This window comes from Hippocampus guttulatus, chromosome 14 (genome assembly GCF_054856545.1).
Source record: "Hippocampus guttulatus isolate MCC_2025c chromosome 14, RoL_Hgut_1.0, whole genome shotgun sequence".
NCBI lineage: Eukaryota > Metazoa > Chordata > Actinopteri > Syngnathiformes > Syngnathidae > Hippocampus > Hippocampus guttulatus.
The window spans coordinates 10289236-10315065 of NC_141274.1; the positions used below are offsets into that span (position 1 = coordinate 10289236).

At 44.6% G+C, this 25830-nt stretch overlaps 2 protein-coding genes across 6 annotated transcripts; both read right to left on the bottom strand.

Annotated features, from left to right (window-relative positions):
* Positions 1 to 654: 654 nt before the first annotated feature.
* sugt1 (SGT1 homolog, MIS12 kinetochore complex assembly cochaperone) lies at positions 655 to 15228 on the bottom strand. The gene is made up of 13 exons (XM_086129883.1): positions 15132 to 15228; positions 14971 to 15019; positions 13989 to 14079; positions 13695 to 13764; positions 13290 to 13360; positions 12706 to 12759; positions 11979 to 12004; positions 11775 to 11800; positions 11508 to 11604; positions 10059 to 10166; positions 4279 to 4369; positions 2922 to 3094; positions 655 to 2082 (listed from the first exon to the last, which is right to left on the bottom strand). Exons 1-13 carry the CDS (start codon positions 15143 to 15145, stop codon positions 1981 to 1983), a joined length of 972 nt encoding a protein of 323 aa, XP_085986009.1. The 5' UTR covers positions 15146 to 15228; the 3' UTR covers positions 655 to 1980.
* Positions 15229 to 15530: 302 nt separating this feature from the next.
* On the bottom strand, positions 15531 to 24814 carry LOC147194975 (ETS-related transcription factor Elf-1-like). Of its 5 annotated transcripts, none has more exons than XM_086129322.1 (9): positions 24728 to 24814; positions 24613 to 24664; positions 22253 to 22611; positions 21500 to 21620; positions 19742 to 19846; positions 18185 to 18340; positions 17999 to 18070; positions 17427 to 17622; positions 15531 to 17339 (listed from the first exon to the last, which is right to left on the bottom strand). In XM_086129322.1, the coding sequence occupies exons 3-9, from the start codon at positions 22310 to 22312 to the stop codon at positions 16760 to 16762; spliced, it is 1290 nt and encodes a 429-aa protein (XP_085985448.1). In that variant the 5' UTR covers positions 22313 to 22611; positions 24613 to 24664; positions 24728 to 24814; the 3' UTR covers positions 15531 to 16759. The 5 variants fall into 5 exon arrangements, with proteins under 5 accessions (XP_085985448.1, XP_085985449.1, XP_085985447.1 ...); XM_086129323.1 differs by lacking the exons at positions 24613 to 24664; positions 24728 to 24814 and adding an exon at positions 23181 to 24099 and having other exon boundaries at positions 22253 to 22341; positions 22428 to 22611; XM_086129321.1 differs by having other exon boundaries at positions 24613 to 24804.
* Positions 24815 to 25830: the final 1016 nt, after the last annotated feature.

Consider the following 25830-nt stretch of genomic DNA (forward strand, 5'->3'; position numbering starts at 1 on the left):
GTCACCTCAGTGAGAGCCGTGCTGAAGGGACACACAGAAAAAAGTTTCCCCAAAGAGTTCTTTCATGTGAAAGTTGCATTTCGGTGAACTCCTTAATGAGACTAGAGCGTCTGTGGCCGTCATGCTACCCGATTTTACCCACGATGCAAAGCGCTTAGCTCTTTTTGATGTTACGGGGGGACGCTTCAGGCCTGGGTCGGTCTTCTCATGGACAAAGAATTTTTTGCTGTGCACGCAAAGGAGTGTCTTGCTGCCGGACTCTGTACCCCAGCTGATATTTTTTGAAAACGACTTATGGAAGGAAGCCTTGTGCAAAATGTTGACTCTGACATACGGTGGATCTTAAACAGAACAATCAAGGCGGCAATCGCGGCAAACAAGGCAACTGGCAGACGACACCAGCCCAAGCGCAATAAATACGCAAACTCCTCCAGCTCGAGGGCATATCTGAAGCGCCCTTCCCTCATATCAGCGATGCCACGTTTCATTCCTAGCGGCAGATTAACACAACTTGGCTCCTTGCCATCCTATAGTGATGTTCTTTGGGCTGACAGACACGCCACCCCCCCCCCCCCCCATCTTCCACCCTCCCAGCGAGACTTTCAACCTGTCCGAAACAATTGGCAGACACAACAAAAGACATGATGGCGTCGGTGAGACAAAAAAGAACGCTTTTATTTCGACATAGGACTGCATCACACCGGCGGAACGAGCGGTATAATACCCTTACCGAGCATGTGTGCAAAATCAAAGAAAATCCCAAGTGATCGTCTCAAACATCTAAATACCTCTCTTAACTTTACATTTTTATATTCTCAGTCCTTTAAGATATCATTGAAATCCTTCTGGTGTATTTACATGAAGAGGCGGGCGAGGGGGGTCCCTTGTGTGCTTTGGGGACACGGTGGCGCAAATATTCCGGAGACCTACACCAAAGCCACGTTTCCACCGAGCAGTTTGGTATGTTTGAGTTTGCTGTCAAAGCATATTTCTACGCGGGTTGGAGTCTTGGCGATTGCTTGACAGAATCACGAGTGCCACCCGTACCGAGTACCAACGTCTGGTTTTGGACGAAGCAAACATGCCCGACGCTGTTGGCCACTAAACTGCCTTTGTTGTCTTGGTATGAAGCTTGGCCACAAGTATTTTGGACAATTGCGGTCTAAGATTTTGCCTTTACGCTGCTTGCTCCAAGTGATTTAAAATACTGTCAACTCATCAAACTGTCATTTAAGTGCAGATTTTTCAATAGATTCCAAGTTTCCATGGCAGCTCATCTCCAGTCATTGGAAAAACATGGCCAGTGAATAATATTCAATGACTTGCTTCGAAAATTGCTTGTTTGCTAGCTAGGGTCCGTGTGAAAAACCACAAAAAAAGTTGTGCATCGGAAAATACTCGGATGCATATGAGTCAATATCATCATAAGGTGCATTCGAGACGTCGCCATTTAGAAAGAATTTCCGAAAAGATTTGGTATCAATTACTTTTTCACAATTACGGGATTTCGTCACTGTCCATTTGATCTATTTATTTATTTTTACATTAGTGTGGTGTTCGCGTTTCGGACATACGTGTTTTTATCAGGACAGTGATGACATGCCAAGAACACGTACAGCCAATGCGAGGGGGAAGGAAGAAAAAGGTTTACAATAAAAACGACGGATTTTCCTCTTTGTAATGGGATGTGAGCAAACGTTTGCCCAAAGGCACTTTTCAAGTGATATTGACCCATAGCCATCCAACACCTCCGTTTGCTATTCCAAAAATGCGCAGTGGCGAGCTGAGCTGAAATGAGCCGTACGAGTTGCTTGAGTGAACACGGCGCCGCTCCGAAAGAATGCGTGCGGCCGAAAGCGAGAAGTTTTGAAATCCCCCGCTGAACTTCAGACGGGGATAGGTAGCGAACGGTCGGGTCAAACGGAGGGTGTAAAAAAAAAAAAGAGAAAGACAGGGGAAGAGAACGAGCGAGGGAGGTGTTCAGTTTTTTCTTAACTCAACATCATCGGGTGGGCTGACTTCCACTTTTCTCTTGCCAACATCTTTCCAGTTGGTGCTCAGGACTGTACCGTTTGACTCCGTCTGCATAGGTAAAGGAAGAAAAAGAGAGAAAAGAGAAAAAAAAAATCACTGCAATGGAATGGGGGAGCTATTTCATTAGCAGTCTCGTTATGCAACACCTCTGCATCAAAACGCTAACATCTTAAATTAGTTGACGACAGCAGTACTGTACTGGTTTTATTCATTAAAAAAAAAAAAACACTTAAGGGCTTAACCCGACTCTGAAGACTCAGTCGGCTGACAGTCAGCACTTCACGCTGATGAATTGACTCGTATGGGGGAAGGCCAAAAGTTTTTCTTCCAAACAACTCACACAAGAGAAAATATTGTCTGCTTCAAACAACTTGCACCACATCCCCGTCCTCGCTGTGCGAACTGCATTCCTATGCCTCCGTTCATCACCATCTCGTGATGAGACAATCAAGTGTATTGTGCTCCAACCTGAAGACAATTATTACCCGAGAGAAGAATCCTCAATGGGGTCAAACTTTTCATATAACCGGTACACTTCTATGGCATCATCCCAGAAAATATGTGACCATTCGGGTTTTCTTTGCAGACTCCGCTGTATTTCGGAAGACATACATGTATATATATTTTTCCATTTTGTATTTTTGTCACGGTGCATTAGTTCACACCAAATCCCGAGTAAATTCTGATGAGCACAGACGAGACAACGAGTCTCGGTGTGATGTAATCCTCTGCTGGCAGGGAATGAAAATCATGTTCCTGTTTGTGTCAACGAGGAAAGAGGCGGCACGTGTAAGGAGGGTTGCATTTTGTCGCTCGACAACTAGGTTCCCTACGAGTGGATCAAAACACAAAAGCAAAGGCACGCAGAGCCACGTCATCACACTCACAAAAGACTTGTTCATCGCCCGCCTGATTTCGTCCGAACCATCGGCGTAGATTTGCTGGAAGAGCTGGTTGAGGGCCGCGTCGCCCTCCAACTTCTCGTTCTTCTCCTCCTCCTTAATATCCACCACCATCTTGTCCCATTTTTGGCTGCGCTGGCTCGATGTCGGGCACTGATCTGTTAACAACAACGCTTGACATAAATGATTAGCACACCATCAGCCGCTACTTTCCTTAAACCTCAACTCTGGACCCTGCGGCTTTTAACGTGACGCAGTTACTGACGAGTTTCAAGCTACCATTAGATTTACCCAAAGTCTCGACACATCTTGAGTTGAGTTTAATGAGCATAGGGAACGAGTGCCATAAATACATCCACGCAGCGCAACCCGAGTCTCTCTGTTGTCGCTTTGGTGTGCGACTCCGACACTGTGGCCATGGAGTGACATTCCCTGCATCTCGACAGCACTGCTGCGTGAAGATTGTTGGCAAATTTGCAACGTGTGGCAATGAGGGAGACTAAGAAAATGGGAGCCCGGGGGGGAAGGTTCTACAGGTGTTTAAGAAAAAATCCATCTGTGTGACTGCTGTGCAAATATCCCATGTTATGACATGGGAGCGATGAAAACAAAGCGGCCAATCTATGTACAAATGTGTTTTGTAGTCTGCAAATGATGGCAGGTTGAGTTTAATGATACTTAAAAAAGGTTTTGAGCTTTTACATGATTGTTTATTTGTTAAGCCATATCTGGTCACAACCCTTTTTTATTTTCATTTTACGTTTCAATGGAGAGGGGTCAAATCATTGGAATTCTGCATTTCTTGCAAGGCTTCAATAACAGACGAACGCGGAGGGTGATGCAAGTAATCCAGATGCAGATTTGCATAAATAAGGCACCAAATAAGAAGCAGACATATTGGGGGCAAGCGCGGACCCAACACAGTGTCATCTCATAATATGGCATGTCAACGCTTGTGTTCAAAAGTGGCAGTCGTAAACACCCCACGGGGTTGAGCGGCTCGAACACAGCAGATAGTCTGATTGCACACTTCAACTTTTGCATCGGCGTATGCGCTTGCAAAAGCGATTAATCCTTTTGGCAATAGAACGTGGGATAAAATACCAAGTCATATTAAACTGTCAGAACTCCCTTTTTGTCCGCAATATTACCATCACGCGAATGAAAAAAAAAACATAGGAGGGCTGGACTGCCCACTTTTTATGTTAGTCCAGAAAAAAAGATTTTTGGAGGGAGGGAGGGAGGGCAAGAGAGAGCAAATGAGGAAGAGGCTTCGGTAGGAGAAGCGGAGGAGGAGGAAAGTCAGCGGAGGTGGCACAAATGCAAACAACGATGGACTGACTTGGATTGAAGTGTTTGATGTTGGATTCCTGTCCCTCTCCCTCCAGCTTCTCCCATCTGATGGCGTCTCTCTTCTTCATCTTCATCTCCACCTGACATGTGCGGGGAGGGGACAATGGAGATAACAATGTGTAACAAAATGTTTTTCTTTGGTGCACGGGAACAAAAATAACACTTCCACGAGAGTGACGTGTTGAAGATACATGACATTTGATCATGAGTGAGGCCAGAGAGAGTGCCTGTTCTCAGCCAGCATCGACTCGGGCTTGGTGAGAGGGCGCTTTTGTGTGCGCGTTTGAGAGACCGACAGAGATGGAGAATATGAGAGAGAGAGAGAGAGAGAGAGAGAGAGAGAGAGAGAGAGAGAGAGAGAGAGTGCGAGAACGACACGTCGGGGATATGCGGGGGCACAGCTCCATCTCGCACCACACTGACAGACATACTGCACTAACGAGATGCCTGTCAGCCAGGGGGCTAGTATGAGAGATGGAATGAGCAAGACCTATGTGTGTGTATGCGTGCGCCTGTGTGGGTGCGTGTGCGTGAGTGGTGGCATTATAAAGCATCTGATCCAAATCATTAGACCAAGAAAACATGAGAGGAAGAAAACAATGCAGCAAGCGATGGCATGGACATGCATTTCATGTTGAGCTGCCCTGACAGGGCACATACCAGTGAAACACGCAAGCTACAGTCCATTGTAACCCCCCCCCCCGCCACCATCACCCATTAATGACGTGCATGTGTGTTGAATGTGCAAGGCAACGTTGGCTATGTCAGTGCAATTAGGGAACATTTCTGCTCTGCTGGGCAATGCGTTGCTTCATTTATGAGGGTGCCAGGATTGGAGAGGGAATCGGAGGTGGACGAGCACTGAAGAGGAGGCAGGGTGGCACCGAGTGCAGACAGGGGGAAAAAAAAAGACTTCTGCTACCGACTAATTATCTTGGTGTGTGGCTTCGGTCGAAGGGCCACCGTTTGATGGATCAGTAAGGGGGAGGGCGGAAAAAAACCCTGAAAAAAACCCTGGCCTCCCCTCTCCACACATGTCAGGTGGAGATGAAGATGAAGAAGAGATATATTTAAATATAAGACATGGTTTGTTTGAAAAACATGGCCAGTAGGCCATATAAAATGATGAGGCGGGCCGGTTCTGGCCCTAGAGCCTTGAGTTTGACACCTATGAAGTAAAGTGCGAGATGAATGGGCATGAGGTTGACTTGTGGTAGTTGGAAAAATCCTACGTTTTGAAATCAACGAATAACCACATTTATTCAGGGCGATTTTGGCACCACTCAAAATAAATGTGATGAGTATTTGCCGTCGTGGCCCGGCCCGAAATAGGAGCCTTCAAACAACCTCAGATGCAAAAGCCGGACGACTCCAAAAAATGCCTTGCCCTTTGTCAAGTTGTGTGTAGAAGTGGGTTTCCTAGACGGCAGCAAGTATTTTGTGTATTTAAAACAAATAAATTCTTGTTGCTCATTTTAGAACAAAGCCCATCCGAGTATGACAAACCACTAAAATGAATAACGAGTCATAAACGGGAAAAGGCCAGGCAGCGTCGCAGGTGAGACGGGGGTCTTAAATATGTCTGGAGTGCGAAATGCGGGGGACTTTCTGTGTGTGCGTGCGCATGTGTGTCCGTGTGCGTGCTCCTGGGCCATACAACATTAATCTGCTGCCACATCTGCGTTTCCTGGCTTTTAACGACATGGCAGGCCAGGCGCTGTGCGAGTTTCCGTGTGTGTGTGACAGGCGAAGCGACGGCCCGTAAAGGGATGTGACAGCAGACCCACATGGAGGGCCACCATCCTTAGGACCTCGGGGGCCACACACAACCAACCACACAAACACAAACACAAACACACACACACACACACACGCTATTTACAGCGTGGCACTGGGGTCTCGTGTCACTTGTCAAATGCCCCCTCCTAAGAATCTCTCTCTCTCTCTCTTTTTTTTCCCAGAACCCTGCGGATTTCGAAAAGCCTCTGCAAGAACCGCACATTAAAAGAAATGCATCTTATTGTTTTAGACACTAGCAGGCATGAAAATTAAAGAGGGAAGATTCCATCGGATATTGCCTATTTACAGATATGGGTTTGGAAAGGAACGGGAAACTAAATGTCGAGTCAAAGTTGCGTGAAATGTTTACATGCTAATTCGCGTGTTGGTGTGCGTGCGCGCATGTCAGCCGTCTGTTCTGATCAAATAAACGGGTGTGTAATTGGCTTCCCGTTGGGGCGGCAACCCCCTGCGGTTGGAATGTCTGTTGTGGCGGTGGACAGGAAGAGGTCATACTGACAATAACGCGCTGCCAACGACACACACTTGTTACGGGAAAGATGTTGACGGATTATCGTTTGGCCTCCGTCTTCAAATTTGAGTGCGCATATGTGTATGTATGCATGGGCATACATTTTCCCGGCTCGGACTCCCTCTGGAGCCGGATGTGCTTCACGGTCAAAAAGGTCCATTTGAATTCTCTAATTAACAACCCAAAAGATGGCAGTAGCTTGCTTCTCAATTTAAAAAAAAAAAAGCTCCAGAAGACTGAAATGAGGCTTTAAATGTGCCACACGGGCTCGGAATCGCTCAGGTTGTCATGCAAGCATACAGAAATCAGCTTCAGTCATTCTGGAATTCACTAACCAATGAGTGTGCGTGTGCTGCGCTGCATGTGTACATCGGGTACCTACGGGCCACGTATACCGGAGGAGCCGAGTGGATCTCGTACACAGTCAGGGCTTTGTGGGGAAGCCGCAGAGTTTGAGCACTCTGCCACGTTATCCTCAAGGTAGGTGGCATGAGTGTTTGTATAACTGTGCAACAGCGGTTACGACAGGTGGTGTGTGCGTGCTATGAACGGAGCCTTGGGCGGCTAACAGAACATAAAAAAAGTCAAAGATGGGACATGAGGAGTGAAAGAAGGGAGCACAAGTGCCGATGTGCAAGAGGCTGCATCAACTCAACCTAAGCCGTGGTGTCTCTCAGACTGGGGGCCCTTATTAGGTTGCGGGAGACGTGCACCTCTGGTATGCAGTGTGCGCTGTTGCCACGGAGAAGCCGGGGAACTTTATTATTTATTTATTTTGTGCAAATTAGCCTGGACTCAGCACGTGGTAGCGAGTGGAGATGATGTGCACAAAGGAAAAGAAATTTCGGTGTGCAGCTATTGCTGAAATGTGGAGGAGAGTCAAACAAGTCTGAAGTCTGTGAGAAATATCTCTCTTCAGACCACATCATTTGAACATTTTTGACCAGTTGAAACAGCGAATGGCGAGGTAAATATTTTTCAAAATCACGACACCGGCGAAGGTGTCAAAATTGCGGTTCAAACGTTCCCAGAGGGAACCCGCATCAAATTACGCAAATAATCCTACAATTCTACTACCGGCCAGCAAAAGAATAATCACAACATGCTTGTCCATACCGATTGTTTGGAGAAAAACAAAACACTTTAGTTTCTTCTGTGTTGACAACTTGGCCAATTTCTATTTACGACGACGTGCAGTCAATCATCAAGCCATGCATACAACCTGGAGTAAAAAAAAGTCTTCCCTGAAGTGTTAAGTGTTTCTTTTTTCGTTGCGCTACAATGTCTCTGGCGCAGCCCACATCACAAGATAGCGGCAAAACATAAACAGGTGATCCCGTGGCTAACTACACTCGCGTGTGGCTAAGAGATTTTTTTCATTCTCTTTAGCCACATTGGCTAAGAGGTTTCATAACGCAGCGCAAACCCTGAAAATACACCAAAAATGCCACAAAAAGAACCTTTAGGACTTACACTCAGGATAACACCTGACAGCCGGCAAAACTCTGAATCTAGACACCGTCATTAGCGCACATCAAACTGTAATTCCCACTAATTAGTTTAGAGTTTTAAAACAGTGCCCTTCGCGCTCATTAGGCCTGTAATCACTTGAAAAGTGCTGAGGAACTCAAATGAGGGCAGCCCGAATGAGACTGCATGAGCAGGACAGAGATTCGAGGATATGGAGTGAATCCTCGACCTCACTGCGCACAGCTCGAGAGGATTTCCTAATTCCTTCTGCTTTGGAGCGCTTCACCAGCATTAATCAGAATCAGAATCGCCTTTATTGTCAGTGTATAGCATACAACGAAATTTAAAGAAGTACGGGCAGTGGCAGCTTCTACTCTTCATCATTATTATTATTATTAGTTTTTTTTAATGTCTAATTTTAAAGAGATGACCAAGTCATGGTGAGTCTTCGTTTCAGTCAACTGACCCCAAATAATTGGATGTTCTAAAACATTGAAAACCTAAGCTAAAATATCCATGTTTGATGCTCTCAAAGATCTGCTCGTCACGCAGAGAGCGAGAGAGAGAAAAAGAATTTAAATCTCTTTGGTGAAATGCGTTTCCATCCTTGGGGGTTGTTTTCCTTGTCCCCTGATGAGATTTAATACGTTAGGGTCGCTTATGTCCTCCCTATTGACTAAAAATGAATTCACCAATTATGACTCTTGTGGAAAGTGGTGCAACTTTGATGAGTGCCAAAAATACTGCAATACATCACAAGTAAGGAATTGGGAAAATGAAATCGCCCTGGGTTGAAGAATGCATTTCGCACGAGACATTCTTATTGCTAAACTGCAGCAGTGCCTCGACGTTCTACGACATTGTGTTCAAAATGATTATGCAAATGATGCTTTTCCTCAGATTTTTATACAAGCCATTCAAATAGCACTCGGCATCATTTTCAAGTCAGCAACTGTCAGGAAATAATTTGGATGCTTTCAAACAAACTTCCCAATGATAGCAGGATTTTTTTTCCCCCCCGGAGGTGCCGGAGACTATCCCAGCTGACTTCAGGCAAAAGACGGGATTTACTTTTGAACCGGTCACCAGCCAATCGCAGACTCAGAGAAAACACGCGTTAGGTGAGGACTTTAAATTGCTCTTCAAAATGTAAATGTGAGTGTGAGTGGACCTATTCCAAAAAACTTTTTTTTTTAAAACAGTGAGGAACAGTTTTGCTAATCAATCACTTAATTGGATGAGCAACTTCCTAATTTTGAGGAGCAAATTTTTGCAGGCTAATCCAAATGAACCCGAATGAGGGTTTTATTAAACAACGATAAACATGACAAGAAAATCAATGAATAATTGGGTTTCCTTTTTTGTACGGGACAGTCACATTTTTAAAATCCCCTCGTTTTTATCTCGGGGGGGGGGGGGTCTTGGGCCCAAAATGAAATCCGAGTGTCAAAGGTCTCAGCTTGTAAATTTCACGTTACCAAAATCAAAAGCAGGTGAGCCATGAAGTACGGCTTCAACGGATTTTCATCCCCATTCTTGATTCAGTTACTTTATTTGTGCTTTTTCAATTTTAAGGTTATCATATTTATCAAGATGACATCATATTTCCTAATATCGGCCCAATAATTATCAAGCTGAAAATGACTCTGCCTGCCTACTAGTTTATTGCTTCTGTACACATCAAACTGTTTACTAATACACCGAGTTAAAACTGCAGCTGCTCTACGGCGTGAAAAAGGTTGGGGACCTCGCCTCTTCCAAGTTACAGCCTGTGTGAAATTATTTCACACTAAATGGCAGTTTTGAAGTCTGTTTCTGCTTCATAAACTTTTCATCTGTCTCATTAAAGCATTTTTAAAGCGTGTGACTCATTGAGCAACAAGCACAGATGTCCATTTAAAAAGGATGATCATAATCTTCGCGTCATAAATGTTCACAGCCTTGTTTCAAAAGCCGCTCCGAGGGCACGGGCTAAACAAATGGCATACCTTAGTGCCGAGGATCCGGAAGTTGCTCTGTTGGGGGACGATGGGATGCAGAAGGTGGAGGTTGAGGTTGCGGTTTTCCCCGGACGCCAGCCTTATTGAGGCTGAGAGCTGCAGGCAGCACATGGAGGTCAAATGTTTACGGTCTTACATAGACTCGAGTGACATCGTGAGATCTCAAAAGTCTTGACGGTAAGCGGCCGGTTGCAACACCCATAAATCTATACAAGCTGTCACAGAATCGATCATTTCAGAATAATCAGGCATAAAGATCAAACTAGAAATGTTTTATGGATGTTGCTAAATTCTTCAAAGGGCTAAAAACATTGCAGACGTTTATATCTTCTCAAGAAGAAACATCGGATTTGGTTAGTGCGACCGCGAGAATTCTGCCGCTGTCCCCTTCAGCCTCAGAGTGATTCGAGACGATGGATGGTCAGACAGCTCCTAACAGCCTGTCAGTCATTGGGAGTGGATGGGTGGCTTGTTAGCTTACGGCGACACAACCTCGGCGCTGGTCGAAATCCCCACCAGCCAAAAGTTGCCCTTACATCGAACATTACTAGAAACCCGACACAAGTGGCTTATTCCGGCTGTGGTTTGGCTCAGCACACAAAGCTAAAAAACAGAGCGGGCCCTGATTCAATGGGGCCTAAGAGAATCTAAGAAATAATTCATCGGGGACAAAAGCCTCCACAGTCAGCTCGTCGCTTTTGGCAATTGTTAAAACAATCAGAGCCTGAATATTCATTGCGTCAAGAATTCCTGAACCGTTTGTAGGTATACGGCTGCAGCGCGCTCATCCGCCAGGGAAAAGAAATGGAACCCCTGCCTTTCATCTTTAATTTCCTTTGTATAGAGTGACCTAATAAAACTGCACGGAAATCGGCCTTCACACCACGGAGCTTTGGTGCGGAATACGGATGTGCGGCTATGTGATTTAGAACGAGGATTTCTTGGGGGTAAACTCCATTTGTTATTCTTATATTCTATAAAGATAGACAAAGTTGCTCCCTGGGGTGCCCTGCAGTCAGCCCGCTGAGAGACGGGAAGAGGAGAAATAGCAAGGGGGGACAAAGACGGTTGTCCCTTGGGGCGGTTGCCCGGCAGGGCTGTTCCCAGATCAGCTGCGCCTCCCCATCTTCAGACAATTCGGAGGTTGCCGAATGTGGGGAGGGTAACTTGTTCTTAGATCTGTACTTTGGGGCCAACGTTAACAAGACACCACTCGAAGCATCGTCGGGCTGTGGGGAATCAAAGTGGGGAATGGCAATGTGTGTGGGGAATGTGGGAGAATGTGTCGCACTGTGTTCCCGCTTTCAGCCAGGTCGGTCTGGACGCTACAAGCAAATACGATCAATCTGGAAGGTATCAGATGCGCCAATTAAAAAGGACGCGCCACACGCACGCACACAAACCCCAAAGTGATGAAACTCAAGAGGGCATGCATACCTCTTTTTCCATGAAGCTGACACACACACCGTCCTTTGGTACATTTCTTGCCATAACCGAGATGATGACGTGAGATTCTGTTTGGTACCAGTCATGTCTGCAAGAGACATGAAGGAATGATCTGAAATACTTTCTAATGGGTTAAAGGCTTTTGCAGGTAACCAACCGTAGTTAAAAACTGTGCACATTAACATTAAATCACCCTGTGAATGTATCGACACATTCCACTAAAATACAAAGAAATCCAGAAATATTTGTCTTACTTACTTCACATGTGGCACTGCTGGTATTTGCTGCATCATGTAGTCCCAGAGACGCAAATAGAAAAAGAGAAAACAATTACGACAAACAAGAAACAAAACACAAATCAAAGAGCAAAAACCAGGGCCGCTGTCCAGAGAGCATCGGACTGTTACGGATGCGGAGGAAGGACGACGACACCCCCAGGTGGTCATGCCGAGAAAAACTCACCGTGTCAACACTGCCGTTGTGCTTTTCTGCAGGACAAAAACAAATGGTTGTGAGGCTTGTGCAAAGGTTTAAATGAACCTGTAAATAATTCAAGACTCATTTTTCTACAGTGGGGGTTTTTTCTACTAGCAGGGAAACGCTGACAGATAAGAAATGCAACACAGTCAAATTTGCCAACAGTTTGTTGATTGGCCCACCCATGGCTCTTTAACACCGCATGAGCACAAGCGAGCCTGATCCCACTTGGTTCAATCCAACATTATTCACTGACATTAACATACAGAGAGAAAGAACACGGACAGTCAAGAGGAATGAGACGAGAAGAAGCATGTTATGTTGTCTTAATCAGGTCATGGATGAGGGTGGGCACTCGTCGGCTGTCTTGGTGGGCTTATGAAGGGGAACGGTCTAATTGGGGCTCTCCAACGCTGATTAATCACACGCCGCTGGGAGAAAAGCGTGAAGCATGTTTGTCAAAACTCGTTTTCCCGAGATGGTCCTGACAACATGATATACAACCAAACAGTTCTAGGTCAGTAGAGTTTTGGATTGTACATGGTGGTATTAAAAAAAAAAAACCAACAAAAAAAACTTCACACCCTTCCAGGTCCCAGCCGAAGGCGGAGGGAGCCTATCCTCTCATCCCTGAGCTGGGGCGCAACGAGTATGTACTCTAGATTATGCAACTTTAAACCACTAATTTAATAACACACTGGATAATACTCACCACCCAACATTTCCTCGCATCGCTTGATCCAAATCTCAAATGACTGGTCCGAAACTGCCAGAAAAACAAACACAAAAGACCCTCTCAATGTTTCCAATATAAACCTGAGAAACAAAAGATATATAATAACAGTTTACAGATGAACAGTGATAACATTTCTAACAGTTAGTAATAACGTACTGTATATAGCGTAATATGTTTATCGCTAGATCCCTCTTTCCACCAAAAAAGCAGTGCAAAAATGTTTCATTTGATAATCCATTTGCCGTTGAGTAATCTTTGCACCTCTTAATCAAGGGCATTACTTAAGTTTTCAGAACAGTGATTTTTTTTTTTTGCCCCAATGACTTGATGTAATTCTGAGTGCTCTTACATTTTTGAATAACGGCATCAATAGTTGTCACCTTCTCACCAAGCCCTTTGCTGGTTTTATGACTTCTTCCAGCCTTATGTAGGTCAACAAACTTTGACGTGTGACTGAGATCGTATATGACCATAACCAATGAACAACCACAAAAATTAGAGACTGCTACTTGCTGAGTGCAAACAGACAGACAAGCTCCAGGTACAAAAACGTCACCCACCATTCAGTTGCTGTCCTTGAGTGAAGGCTGCATGGGCTGACTCATAGTGGCTCAGATGGTACTCTGCTATTCTGTAATTATGGAAACATGAACATCAAAAAAACTGGTCATGTTTCCCTGATTCTAACAACCCAAATGGTCCAGGATCATAAAAGGGCTTACAGATGGACGCTCCTAAACTAAATTTAAAACGAACAACGCAAGAGGATTAATCGTACTAAATAAAGCACAAACGTGATTGCAAACTTTGTCATGTTGTATGAGAAATGCACTCGTTATTTTGTAATCATTTACTGGCTCAAGGTACTCTGAATATTGATCATGAATATCATTTTCTCAACAAATTCAAACTCTTTTTTCCTGTGTAAGAACCCCCCCCCCCCACACCACACCCATAGTACACACCCTGTACGCATGAAGGCAAGCGAAAGGCCTGGACTCAGCTGCTGCACTTTCTTGGCATCATTAACAGCACCTGTCAAGAAGTGACACAAATTATGCTGTGATAAACCTGGTTGTTTTTTAAAATTTTATTTTCTTAAATACAGTACTGCAGTGTCCACTCATGAAAAACTCACCAAAACGCATCCTAAATGATAAAACATTTATTGTTCACGGAAGCCAATATTCTTACTTTTCTAAAATTAAAGATTAATGATTCAAAATCTTGAAAAAAAGGCTGAAAACACGCAGACTTACAGCTGTAGTTTTTGAGAAGTATGTAAGCATAGGCACGCTGACAGAGCCACTCGGTGTTGTCGGCGTCTCCTTGCAAGGCCTCGTTCAGTGCCTTCAAAGAGAAATCATTCATATTAGCGCTGCATATACAGAACTGAGCTTCTTTGTAAAATGCAGGTTGAATTAAAGTGAGTTGAAATACTCAATGTGTAACCATCAAAGGCTAATATTGAAGCTTAAATGTTTGCCCCATCCCTGAATTCTGAGTACTGAGCAATTGTTAAAATCGTACAACTTCTAACTCTTACTGTTCGGCTTGAGGGGGGGAAAAATAAAGGCAGCTGCGAGCAGCTATAAAGGGCTCTCGCAGCACTGGCAACACCGGGGTACGAGCACATTGAAATACTGGCATCACAAAAATTGGAATTTGAGGGGAAAATGTTCATCAGATTAAAAGATACTTTGACAGATTATGATCTATATAAAAATTCGAAAATGACGCAAGATTTGAAAGGAAATTTAAAATGGTCGCCCTTCCTGATGAGTGTTTAAAGTCGTATTTAAACACCATTTACAAACTTACTTCAACTATACTTTTCCTTTGGCTGACACAAACTCAGGACAACAAGGTTTGCATCGCAAGTTACCATGGCGATATGTGTGCCACTTGAAGCAAACCTCACTGTGGGCCTTACATATTCACACGAAATGTTCAGTTACCCCACAACTGATCTTCAACATATGAAATTGGATCATAAACTAAATCACAAGCAAAAAAAATCACCGCACAATAATGCACATCGAGGGTGCAAGGCTCCCTTCGCTAACTAGGCTAGCTCGTGACGAGCAAAGCCAGCGCTAACGTTAGCCTGGGCGCAACCACGTTATTTTCTTACGAAACTAGTAGCCTGAATTAATAACCACTCGGTGCCACCGCGACTACTTGTTCATCAAAGCTGTGATAAATTTGTTTCAAATTAGTTTAGGGCTACTCAATGTTTACCTCGAGAGCTTTCTGTGGGTCTTCGTCAATGAGGCTGTCAGGGAAACGGCTAAACCAGAAGGAAATGAGAGTAATTTAAGAGCTAAACAGCGTAGCGCGTGCAAAAACGTACAGGCAGATAACTGTTATATACTAATAATGATTATTGTTATGTGACTTACAGTTCAGTAGCCATTGTTTTGCTGCTAGTTGGTCAGTTTGAGCCCGATTTTCGCCAGCAGGACCTCGAGTGAGAAAGTACTTCCGCTGAAGTTGCTAGAAGCCGGAAGTCATCTTTTTTTTTTCTCTTTGAGGACGTCTGTCTTGATAAAAACAAACAATACTGTATTGTACAGTATTGCGAAAGTAATAACTAATAAGAGATTATAATTATCAATGACGTTTAAATGCACCGGTAGTATGTATTCCGCCACTTTCATTATAATTTCAATAATCGGTACTTTTTTTGTCTCCAAAAGGACTTTAACGGTGACCTTCTGGTTCCAAAACCACACTCTCGATGCGAGAGCTTAAAATGTACTTGCACTTTTCATCAAGTCAAGAATGCATTTCACACTAAAAACTGAGCAGAGTACATTTATTTGATATATGTGGAGCAGTATCTTGAACCACATCTTAACTGTATCAAAGCAAACAAACCAAAGCTACGAAAAATGCCACACTTGCCTCTGCAAAACTCTTCCAAATCCATATCTGTAAAATCATAGCATTGAGACGCCTCGAGAATATACAGATAGTATTACAAATTACTTCATAGAGTAGAAAACTGTTTGCATAGGGTTCCAAGGGGAATATGGTCAGAGTTATGACTTTTAATGGATGTTATCGTCACAGACATTAGTCTACAATGTTTTTTTTTTTTGTGGAGTGACTTGAAACTTGTGGGCTGGCGTAGGAAGGTTCTAAACAAAGGCTGTAAATACATCAAAAATGGAATAAATCTGGATATCAAAAACTTTTACTCATTTCATGATGAAAGGCCAGCCATTGTACTTTTTTTTTGCATAGAGGCAAAACAAAACCTGAGAGATAAAAAAAATGGCAACAAGGCACAAGTCAAGCATGTTCAGACATACAGTAAATACACAATAAGTACATATATCAAGACTTTAGAGTTCCATATAAGCATATCTAAAGGCTGAGCAAACAACACGTGCATTGCAGGATAGCTCAATAGTTGCAGTGTAACTACAGGCGACACAGTAGCTAAATAAAAGACAGAGATCACGAGCGATTGTCAAAAACAAAAAGGAGTCTGCTGTAGATACTGTACCTCAAATATTAACAGCAGAAGTGCTAAATAACTACTCTGACAGTGATCCCTTATTTGTATCAATGCATAACAAAAACAATTCAATAATATCGAAGAAAAAAAAAAGTGGAATGTTTCCCATGCTACCCTCCAGAGTAAAGAGGCACAGGATGTACTGAGATCGTCAGGCACTTAAAGAAGGAACATACAGCAGGGGTAAACATTAGTGCAAAGTCATTGTCACGGCAGAGGAATGCTTCAGCATGTGAAGAGTTACAGACAGCGAGAAGAATGGCGTTGTGCTCCTCAGAAGTGCAAGTGGAGGGCGCGTGCAGAAACGCTGCAGGTTCCAGTGCATGTCTTTGGTTTCTTCTGGATTTACCAGATACAAGTGACCGAGACAGGATGATGAAGGATTTGGCCTTTTCTTTCCGAGTTCTTTTGAATCCAAACGCTTGCCCGCTGGCATTGCAGCTCAGCAGCTAAGCGGGATGTCTGCGCATGCGTGTCGAATGTGTTTGTGGATGGCTCATTCATTTACTGATCGGAGCCAATAAGCGGCACCAGTTTTGGGTTCTCCACCCGAGAACCTTTGGCTCCCGACTGTGACTTTCGATCGCGTGTTTCCAGTGCACCCCGAGTGTCATCAGAAGCCTGTTGCTCACATAGACTCCCCAGCAGCTGAGCCGTTTTGAAAACGGAGGCGTGACCCGCCGGCTGAAGGGACTGGACCTTCTGCAGGTTCTGGAGGGTGCGCAACATCTCTGCAGACACAATGGGCAAATGCTGCTCCTGGATGAGACTGGAGCTGGCAGGTCGAAGGACAGTGTCACGAGTGGGCCGGCTCCGCTGGGCAGAGCAACCTGACGTCTTCTTTGGTGGGATGGCATATTCTTCCTCCACCGATTGGTCGCTTGAAGTTACCGTGCCGTCATCAGAATCCTCGCTCACTCCTTCCTCATTAGCACTGTTGTCATCGTGTTCTTCTTCTTCTTCTTCTTCTTCTTTGACGCCTTCGCCATCGGTGATATAGATCATGTCTTTGGGGAGTGAGGTAAATTGATAGACAAGGCGCTGGCCTTCAACCTTATTCAGGATGCCTCTTTGGTAGTAATACCTACAGCACATGAGCACAACAGGGTCACAATCAGCATGGCACACTACACGCTTGAGTTTAATCCCGGTCTTGCTTTTGGTACGGTACCTTAGTGCTCTGCCCATGGTCTCATAATTCATATCTGGCTTGTTCTTGTGTTTGCCCCAAAGTCTCGCCACTGCCTTTGAGTTGACCAGTTTGAAGATTCCGGTGTTGGGATTGGTCCATTTAATGTAGCGCGGGCAAACTTGTCTGTCCTGCAGCAACTCCATGAGGAACTGCCACAAGTAGAGCGTGTTCCCACCTGGGAAGCCAAAACAAGCCCAATTGGAAATGAGACAAACATACAATATGATAAGGGGAAATCAGATCATTCCAGCAGAGTACGTGTATGTGTACTTAAAATGAAAACATGTACACAGTCTTAGAACCTTAAAGGTTGACGACAATTCAATTTGTTCAATTTATTTTCCAATGAGAAACAACTGAGTCAATTCATTCAAAGCCCCCCCCCCCTCCAAAAAAAAAAAAAATCCATCATCATTATTTTTTCCCAGTCCCCTTTTCGAAAGTTCATCAGCATTATTTGAATCATTTGGGGAGTTTGTATGAAAGAAGACAATCGACAATATCCAAACTTTTTGACCTTCAGTCGTTGAAATATTCAGGTTGTAATTTACCTTTATTGTATTTGTCTCCCTTCACTTTTATGTCAGGAGTAGGAGACTCTGCCCTTCGATGCCGTTTTCTACCTGTAAGGTGAAGGAGAAATACTGTCAATGTCATTTCCATGATATTTTACATAATCACACAGACATCACTCATTTAAATGTGCAGGCGATCGATGACCAGCAAAAGCGACTGACTTCTTTGTTTGGACTGCAGCTGGGTCGCCGGCTCATTTGCGTGCAAGGTGTGCCATTCTGGCTCTTCGACGGCTCCCAAAATCCCCTCGGCAGACACCGTCACTTGAGTCACGGGGGCGCTGATGACATCGCCCAATGATGGCAGGAAGGTCTGGGCTGAAGGAGGTCATAAACGGATTTATTAAGGAGTGCACCGCAATCATAATTCCAACGCCTTCCTACATTGAGAGGCACAGCAGGTGGAGAAGCCCAACTTCCGCTTTTACAAGGCGTCCAAAAAGTCAACATTCACTTCCTTTTTTTTCAGGTACCATTTGGACAGATGTGAGGCCGTCAATAATTGACCCCTTTGGTTTTACAGTTGTTGTTGTATCAGGATAGGCTATTGGTTCAATATCAGCCTTGTTTTAAAATATTGGGTACTCATAGAGGCTGCCAATATCAGCCACCGATACTGAAAGAAAAAAGACTGACGTCAAATAAATGATCAAATTTGCAGCCTGACATGCAAATTTTCTGTCCGTTACTGAACAATTTACACTTTCCTTGGTGAGTTGCTCAAAACAGGATCTGCGATTCTCAAAGCACGCAGAGGATGGTCAGCGAAACCGTACAGTGAGGCAACCATCAAACCGGTGAAAAGAAAAGTCTACCTGGAGGGCTTCACCAGAACTCAGCATCAACACAGGCTAAGGTTGTGGGAGAGAAAAACTTCTTGCCAGGCGGCAAATATGTAACACTGCTCCCAGTGTCAAATGGTCAACCATGAGCAAGGGAGTGATATGCTCACACTTAGTACCAAGCCAAAATTATCAAACGCTGCTGGCATTATTTCAGGGTTTGAAAACCGAAAAAAAAATTCACAAAAGGACGTTTATCGTGACTTTTGCGGGTTGCGGATTGATCAAAGGGTATAGATCAGAATGAGTGAACACAGGCTTTGATACAGCTACAGAAAATGTACACCTTCTAACAGTACATAACATCACGTGGGCTGTATGCATAATCAGCGGATCATTTGAGAGCCACTCTCACTCAAAATGCCAAAGTGCATGTGATTAACTCTTGATAATGATCTGAATAACCTTTGGAGGCTCTGTGAAATGACACTCATGCTTCGTTGAATTTATGAGTCTGGGAGAAGTGGGGTCGTCAGGGAGTTTACCCATAAATCCAACCAACTTTCAATTGTGTTGATATCTGCAATACAATTTTTTTTTTTTAAAAGCAATTTGCCATTCCTTGAAATGAATAGATAGGTTTTACACAAACGGTAGGTGTTAGAAAATAATTGTTTTCTCGCTGAATAGAAAAGATGATTGACACCGAGGCTGAGAGTGTATCCCATCTGAGCCGCTGTTCAGTTCATTTGTTCTCCGAAGTGCATCACGTCCGGCTCTATGTTCAGCAATAAAATGGTCAAACATAATTATCTAATTTACATTTCCACCCTCAAAATGAAGGCCTTGATAAAAGGATAATAGTGTTGAATTCATGTATGTAAAATGTTATGTTTGGACCTCTAATGGGAGCTTCGCATTGACAGCGCACACTTACAGTAGTGTTCCAGTGACAGAGTATCTGGACAGTCCAAGTCCAGAAGCGAGTCTGCAGCAACAAGCGTTTCCATGGTCTCTTCGTCTCCACTTTCACATGGGTCCACTTTAGACCACAGAGGAAAGAATGGCACATAACAACAGGAAGATGGTAGAAGAGGATGGCATTCGAATTACTTTGGCTCAGGCAGACTGTGTGGGTGGGTTCACAAATGAAGTAAACATGTTCTCAACTTTGCACGCCCCCCTCCCCAAATATATAGGTTCATACTTCTCTGAGCACAAAACGTGACATTTTCCTGCAGTGAAATTATTTATTTAGAAGGGTTAGGACACAAACAAAAATATTTCACAGCTTTGGCTATCAGGGCTGTGTGTTGGCACTGTTACAAGAGAATACATTATCAGAGTCTAGTTTAGGAACAGCTGATTCATCTCCCATCACGGTCCGTCATTGAAAGTATGACTTTCGGGTGGCGTGCAAAGAATCAGGGGTGGTATCAAATGCAGATTTTTCATCATGTGGATCGCATGCCATCTATTGCCTTGAGTTCTCTCAATGTGCTGACAGGCAATATATTGTGAGTAACGGTTAATCAAAGAGCCGGACTGCTTTATGGGCCGTTTTATATGGCGCTGCCATCAATGTGATGGAGTACCTTGTTTAGGTGTTTTTTTTAATTATCAGGGACAACCAAGAGACATTGACGTCCAGTTACTGTAACCAGTGACAATTTATCATCTCACCCTCCTCCAATGACCACCATCAATCTCACAAATACTGAACATTAGAGTCAACAGGTGTACTAACTGCCCAAAACACAGAGCAGCCCAATCTCATTGGATGCGTGTGTATCATCTTAATCGGCATTGATTGCAACTTTCAGAAACAACCATATGGATAATAAATATTGCAGTGTGGGGAGCTGAGCTGCGTTTAACATATTCCGTTTATCCCATAGACTGGCAAAACGTAGTTGTCGAGAATATCAGTCGTGCACTTTCACAGCACTGCAAATTACAAGAATAAACACTTTATAAACACATGTTACCAAGTTGATAGGGGCAATAAACGTAACTGACTCGATATGTCATACATCGGGGTGCGTGTTAAAAGTGAAATCGACGCATGTCTTTGTGACGAGGGACGGAAAACATCTGCTGGCTAACAACGCTGTCAAACGTGGACATTTGTCCCGCCGCGTTCAAAAATCCACAGACCACTTGACGAACGAGATAAAAGTGTGTGAAGCAAGCAAACCATTATCGTGGTTGTTGAAATAACCTCCCAGACAAAACGTCTTGACTGTAGTTCGGCTAGCAACGTCAACTTAGCCTAGCCAAGCCAAGCACCACTACAGCTGCAGCAGGCAACTTGAAGATCAAAGTAAAGCGACCCGAAAACGCGACACGACTTACTTTCAACGACCAACACTGATGACGAGTGAGCTACAGCATTTTAGCCGGATGAGTCCGAGTTTACATTCTAATGCGATGTATGTGCTGCATTTTGCAGACTCTTAGTAGAAATGTTTTCTTCAACTTCCTGAATATTTTACGGAGGGTGGTCCCTGAGCGAGGAACACAGTGCGCGTGCGCACATGCGGCATCTTCTTTTTTTTCAACCTGCCAAACGTAAAAGGCCAATCGATGGCAAATTCTGAAGGCCGCGGATCGTAGATTATGAGTCAAACATTTTTTTCCACGCAATTAGACTTAAGTCAGGTGATTGTGTTCGCCCCGTAGGCTATGCACTCACCTTTCGGCAACTGTTGGTCGTATTCGTGTGTCTCCTCACACAAAAATCCTGAATAAGCCAACAGGTGGGGATGTGGAATCTGCTCCACGAGCACACCTGGGAAATCCGAATGAACCCCCAACTGCTCAAATGACAAAAATGATAACTGTAACATGACATTATCAACGGCATCGCACACAAATGGCACACTCACGAGTCCTCTCGTAAAATGATCATTGAATCCGGGTGGCCCGTTGGAGCAGTGGTTAGTGCGTCAACCTCACAGTGCAGAGGTACCGGGTTCAATTCCAGCTCCGATCTCCCTTTGTGGAGTCTTCATGTTCTCCCCGAGCGTGTGTGGGTTTTCTCCAGGTACTCCGGTTTCATCATTCCAAAAACATGCATGGGACACCCTGAACCGGTTGACATCTGTGCTCACACTCATATTTTGGAGTGTTCAATCAGCCTGCCATGCATGTTTTTGGAATGTGGGGAGAAACCGTGGAGTACCCGGAGAAAACCCACACAGGCACAGGAAGAACATAAACATTTGAATACATTTGCACACCTCTCACACTCATAATGAGAACTGAACATTATTGTATTAGGAACCAAGTATAAGACACGTTTTTGATAGTTATTGCACTGAATATAGCTGGCTCATGCAGACCTTCTAAGACAGAACATTCCTTTTTAAAAAATCTTTTTTAATTTTAGCCGAAGACCACCGGCAAGCATGAAATGCACTTCCAAATGACACCGCGCTTTACTTACCCCTGACAGGCTGACATGGTCACTGGCGAAGTCAAAAATGAGCTCTGATTGCTGTAGCATGGCTGGAAATGCCAAACACCGGTGCAGACCTAACGAGATGGCGTAAACATCACCGGAATCTTCTGAAAACTGGAACGTTTTCTTGTCTCTAGGCAGAAGCTCTTTGCGGGCTGACCTTTAGATGATCTGAGGAGCGGGCATCTCGGGATATGATGATGCTGGCATCTCAACGGCGAATGCGAGTGTACGAGATGAGCATCAAGACAAATTTGTCACAGGAAGTAACGTTTGCCTCTCGCGCTTTGACTTTCAATGGGGAAGTGGCTGCGGTGAAAAACGTCCAATGGTTGGACTGGAACCTGTCGGGGCGAGGGGGGGAGGGAGAACCAAACAAACTGAAATTAGTAACATACATAAGCTGAGAGGCAAGATTTAGACATCAATTCCATACTTGATAAAAACTCGGTGGTCTGAAAGACACGTTAAAGACCGTGCGGTCTGCTTCTGGTTATCGCGCTTCTCACTCGCGTCTTCTTAAAATGAGGCCAAACCGCCAACAGGAAGGAAGCGTTTGTACTGCAATGTGTGCGTGTGCAAAAGTGGGGAAGCAGCTGCCGTTGAACACGAAACAATCTGTCTTTGTGCAACTTTCAGGGTCTCGCGACCATCGCGTTCGCATTCCTGAAGACATGTTGGGGACATTTGGAATCAAAGCGGTTGTTTTTGTTCCTTTGCTTTTTTTAAATCATTGAATTATTCCTCCCTTCCGCTTTGATGCCACGCGGAGTCCTCTCATCATTCTTTCCGTTCTGAGTCTAACGTCAAACACGTTGGGGATTTAAGTCTCCCCCCCCCCCCTTGTACAGATGCGTCTTATTTCCCCGCTGAAAAAAGAATTCATCAACACGGCGGCGCACCTGCACCTTACCTTTCGCTCTTTTCTGTGGAAGATCACAGCGGTAATCAGGTTTTCCGTACGACGCCTCGGCTTTTCAACCCCAGGAAAATAGCTCGAAGGAATTAATTCGAGTCATATTTGAATCCCGTTAATCCTCCAACCTCAGCGGCTTCGCAGTTATTGATGTTTTCGCACCCGAGCCTCCAAAGGGAGAACATGGAACGGGCGACTTAGCGGTTGCGATGGAGCCAGCATATGTTTGGGTCAGTTATCACACAGGAAACACAGCTCAGTTAGGAGGCACCACTTCCTGAGTTCTGGTGCCAAACCGCTGCCATCATCTTACCCCAGAAATGGCCCTCTCATTTTCAACTTCCTCTGATGTTTGCATTTGTTTGCCTTCGATGCTTTCAAGGGAAAAGGAACTTTTTGTTTCTTCTCAGTTCTATAACTTCAAACATTTGGTCATACTTTGAGGAACTTTTCTTGCCTCACACACACACACGCCATCTTTTCTGTGGTTACTGCAGGTTGGCCGGAAAGTAAGCGAATGAACAGTTTATTTGACTCCTTCTAACCTGAATTTCAGGCTCCGGCTTGGCAACGTGGCAAGCTGCCACGCTTATCTTAGTGACAATGGACGCTTTGCTAAACATCATCGGTGCGACGTGGATTTAAAAAAAAAAAAGATTTTTCTGAAAAAAAAAAACAGGAATATGCTTTTTTTTCTCTCCTTTCTTTACTTTCCAAATGGCTAATCCTCCCATTGTTCTTCCTTTGAGCGGCAGCTGGTTTCAATCGCCATTGTACAAGCTGTATATTCATCATTAGCTGGCCCGTGCAGCCTGTTCATCGGTACTCTTGTCACATACTGTAGGTTTGTCTCTGCGGCCTTTGCACAGGGCTCGGAGTCTGTGAAGTGGCTGCCAGGCCCCCCCAAGGACACCGATAAGGCCCCCCCGAAGCGTTTCAATCCTCATTTTGCCTGTGCGAGGGTAGGAGAGCAAAATCGAAGAACTGCGGCTTTGTTGGACAGTAGAGAGGTTACGTGTGTTCGATGTGTGTGAACTCGGTCACGGTGATAACAGGACAACGAGTGGGGGGGGGGGGGGGGGGGTGTAGCTGATAAGGTCGTCCGGTTGCTCACTGTAACAGGGCCTTGTTAAATGAACATTGAAATATGGCGCAAGGGGAGATTGGCTCTCGGAGTGGTGGCCGCGGTCAGAGCACAATAACCGCTTTACGACGTTTCCCGATGTTCCTACGGCGAGCATTTATGTGTGCCGGCTCATCTTTTGATAAGTATCAGGTTTAAAATGTCGACGCTTTGACTTTTCTCGTCTTCGCACCGCGTGGCATCCAAAATACGGTGACGCTACAAGACTCTGGTCTTTTGCAAATCCATCACAGTCACGTTCTGACTTTTATTACCGCATATGAAATCCTAAGCAGAGGGGGTTACCTTGTGTTGTCAGTTGGTATCCATGCAGCAGGACCGCAGCCGGCCGGAGGATCTAAAAGAGAAAAAGGAAGTCGTTGTCATCTGGCAAACATGAAAGTGTCATCTGCTTCAATACCAGAGATCAATTTTCTATTGTGAAATGTCCCAAGAAAAGTCACTCTGATTAGAGATCAGTGGAGTTAGTGTTGCTCTTTCGGTCCTTGTCAGATGTTGCTCCCTCGCTTTTTTTCCCTCCCTTGAACGGCCTCCCCAGTGAGTTTTGATTGGTTACCCGTGTTGTGAGTCCAAGTAACCCTTAGTAACGATTGTCTGTGCGGAGCAAATGTAAACACGGGGCTATTTGCAATGTAAAGCGGAGAGCCGACTCGCAGGCAGACATCCGTTCTAGAAGGGCAACCGTGGCCGAGTGCGTGTCTGCTTCAGCTGCAATTTATGATTTCCTCTATTTTGTTGAACATTTGTGTTTCAGTTGCAGAATGACAAATGCTGACATTTGAGGCATCCGAAGCGTCCCATCATATTTCATTCTGACTGAACAAGCTAACGCTGCCTCTCCGCAGTCCCCGACACTCCCTAGTGGCAAAGCGTGTCACCAACACACTCAGTGATTTCCCATCCTTTCTTCCCGCTCCTTTTTTAATGATGTGCTAACAGACGACAGAAAAGCTACCACGACACCCCGTAAAAGTACTCTGACGGTCCACTTGACTGACGGATGACCTAGAACTGCCTCGTGATCTCCTTGACCACTTTTTTTGTTTTTCATGAAAATTCCATCTGACTGTCTGCAGCCAGACCTGCGGTGGGTTCATGTCATCATTCAGGTTCGTTTAAATGCTTGAATAAATATCCACTCTGTGAAGCTGAGCATAAGGATCACTGCCGTGGATTGATTTCCTCCCGTGGGTATGCAAATCATAACTTTCAAATTGCGATGATGTCACATAGGTGACAGGCAGAGATGGCAAATCCAAGTCAAGATTGCAGAAACCCAGTCAGACTGCGTTTTGATCTTTCCGGACCCTGGATTTGCCGTCTCTTGTTACACTACAGGCGGGTCACAGGGGAAGTCATCGAGCTGCCACCGGGACGAACCTGCTTAATTGTTAATTAAAGTCACCAAAATCCTGGACCATCTTTGTTAGTCCGCATGGAGCCTAAACGGGCAGCATTTTTGCAACGGCTCCATGTCGGTGCGGTCAGACTGCAGACGGGATA

Bases quoted from the DNA above. Each gene is read 5' to 3' on its own strand.
- sugt1 (XM_086129883.1), bottom strand. The intron at 12,005-12,705 runs GTGAGTATTATC...TTTGTCCTGCAG, and splicing joins ATGCGAGGAAATGTTGGGTG to AAAAGCACAACGGCAGTGTT. The intron at 3,095-4,278 runs GTCAGTCCATCG...TGTTGTTAACAG, and splicing joins CATCAAACACTTCAATCCAA to ATCAGTGCCCGACATCGAGC.
- LOC147194975 (XM_086129322.1), bottom strand. From the start codon at position 22,312: ATGCTACAGCAATCAGAGCTCATTTTTGACTTCGCCAGTGACCATGTC. The intron at 18,341-19,741 runs GTAAGTGTGCGC...GACCTCCTTCAG, and splicing joins TCTGTCACTGGAACACTACT to CCCAGACCTTCCTGCCATCA. The intron at 17,623-17,998 runs GTAAATTACAAC...TTGGCTTCCCAG, and splicing joins GGGAGACAAATACAATAAAG to GTGGGAACACGCTCTACTTG.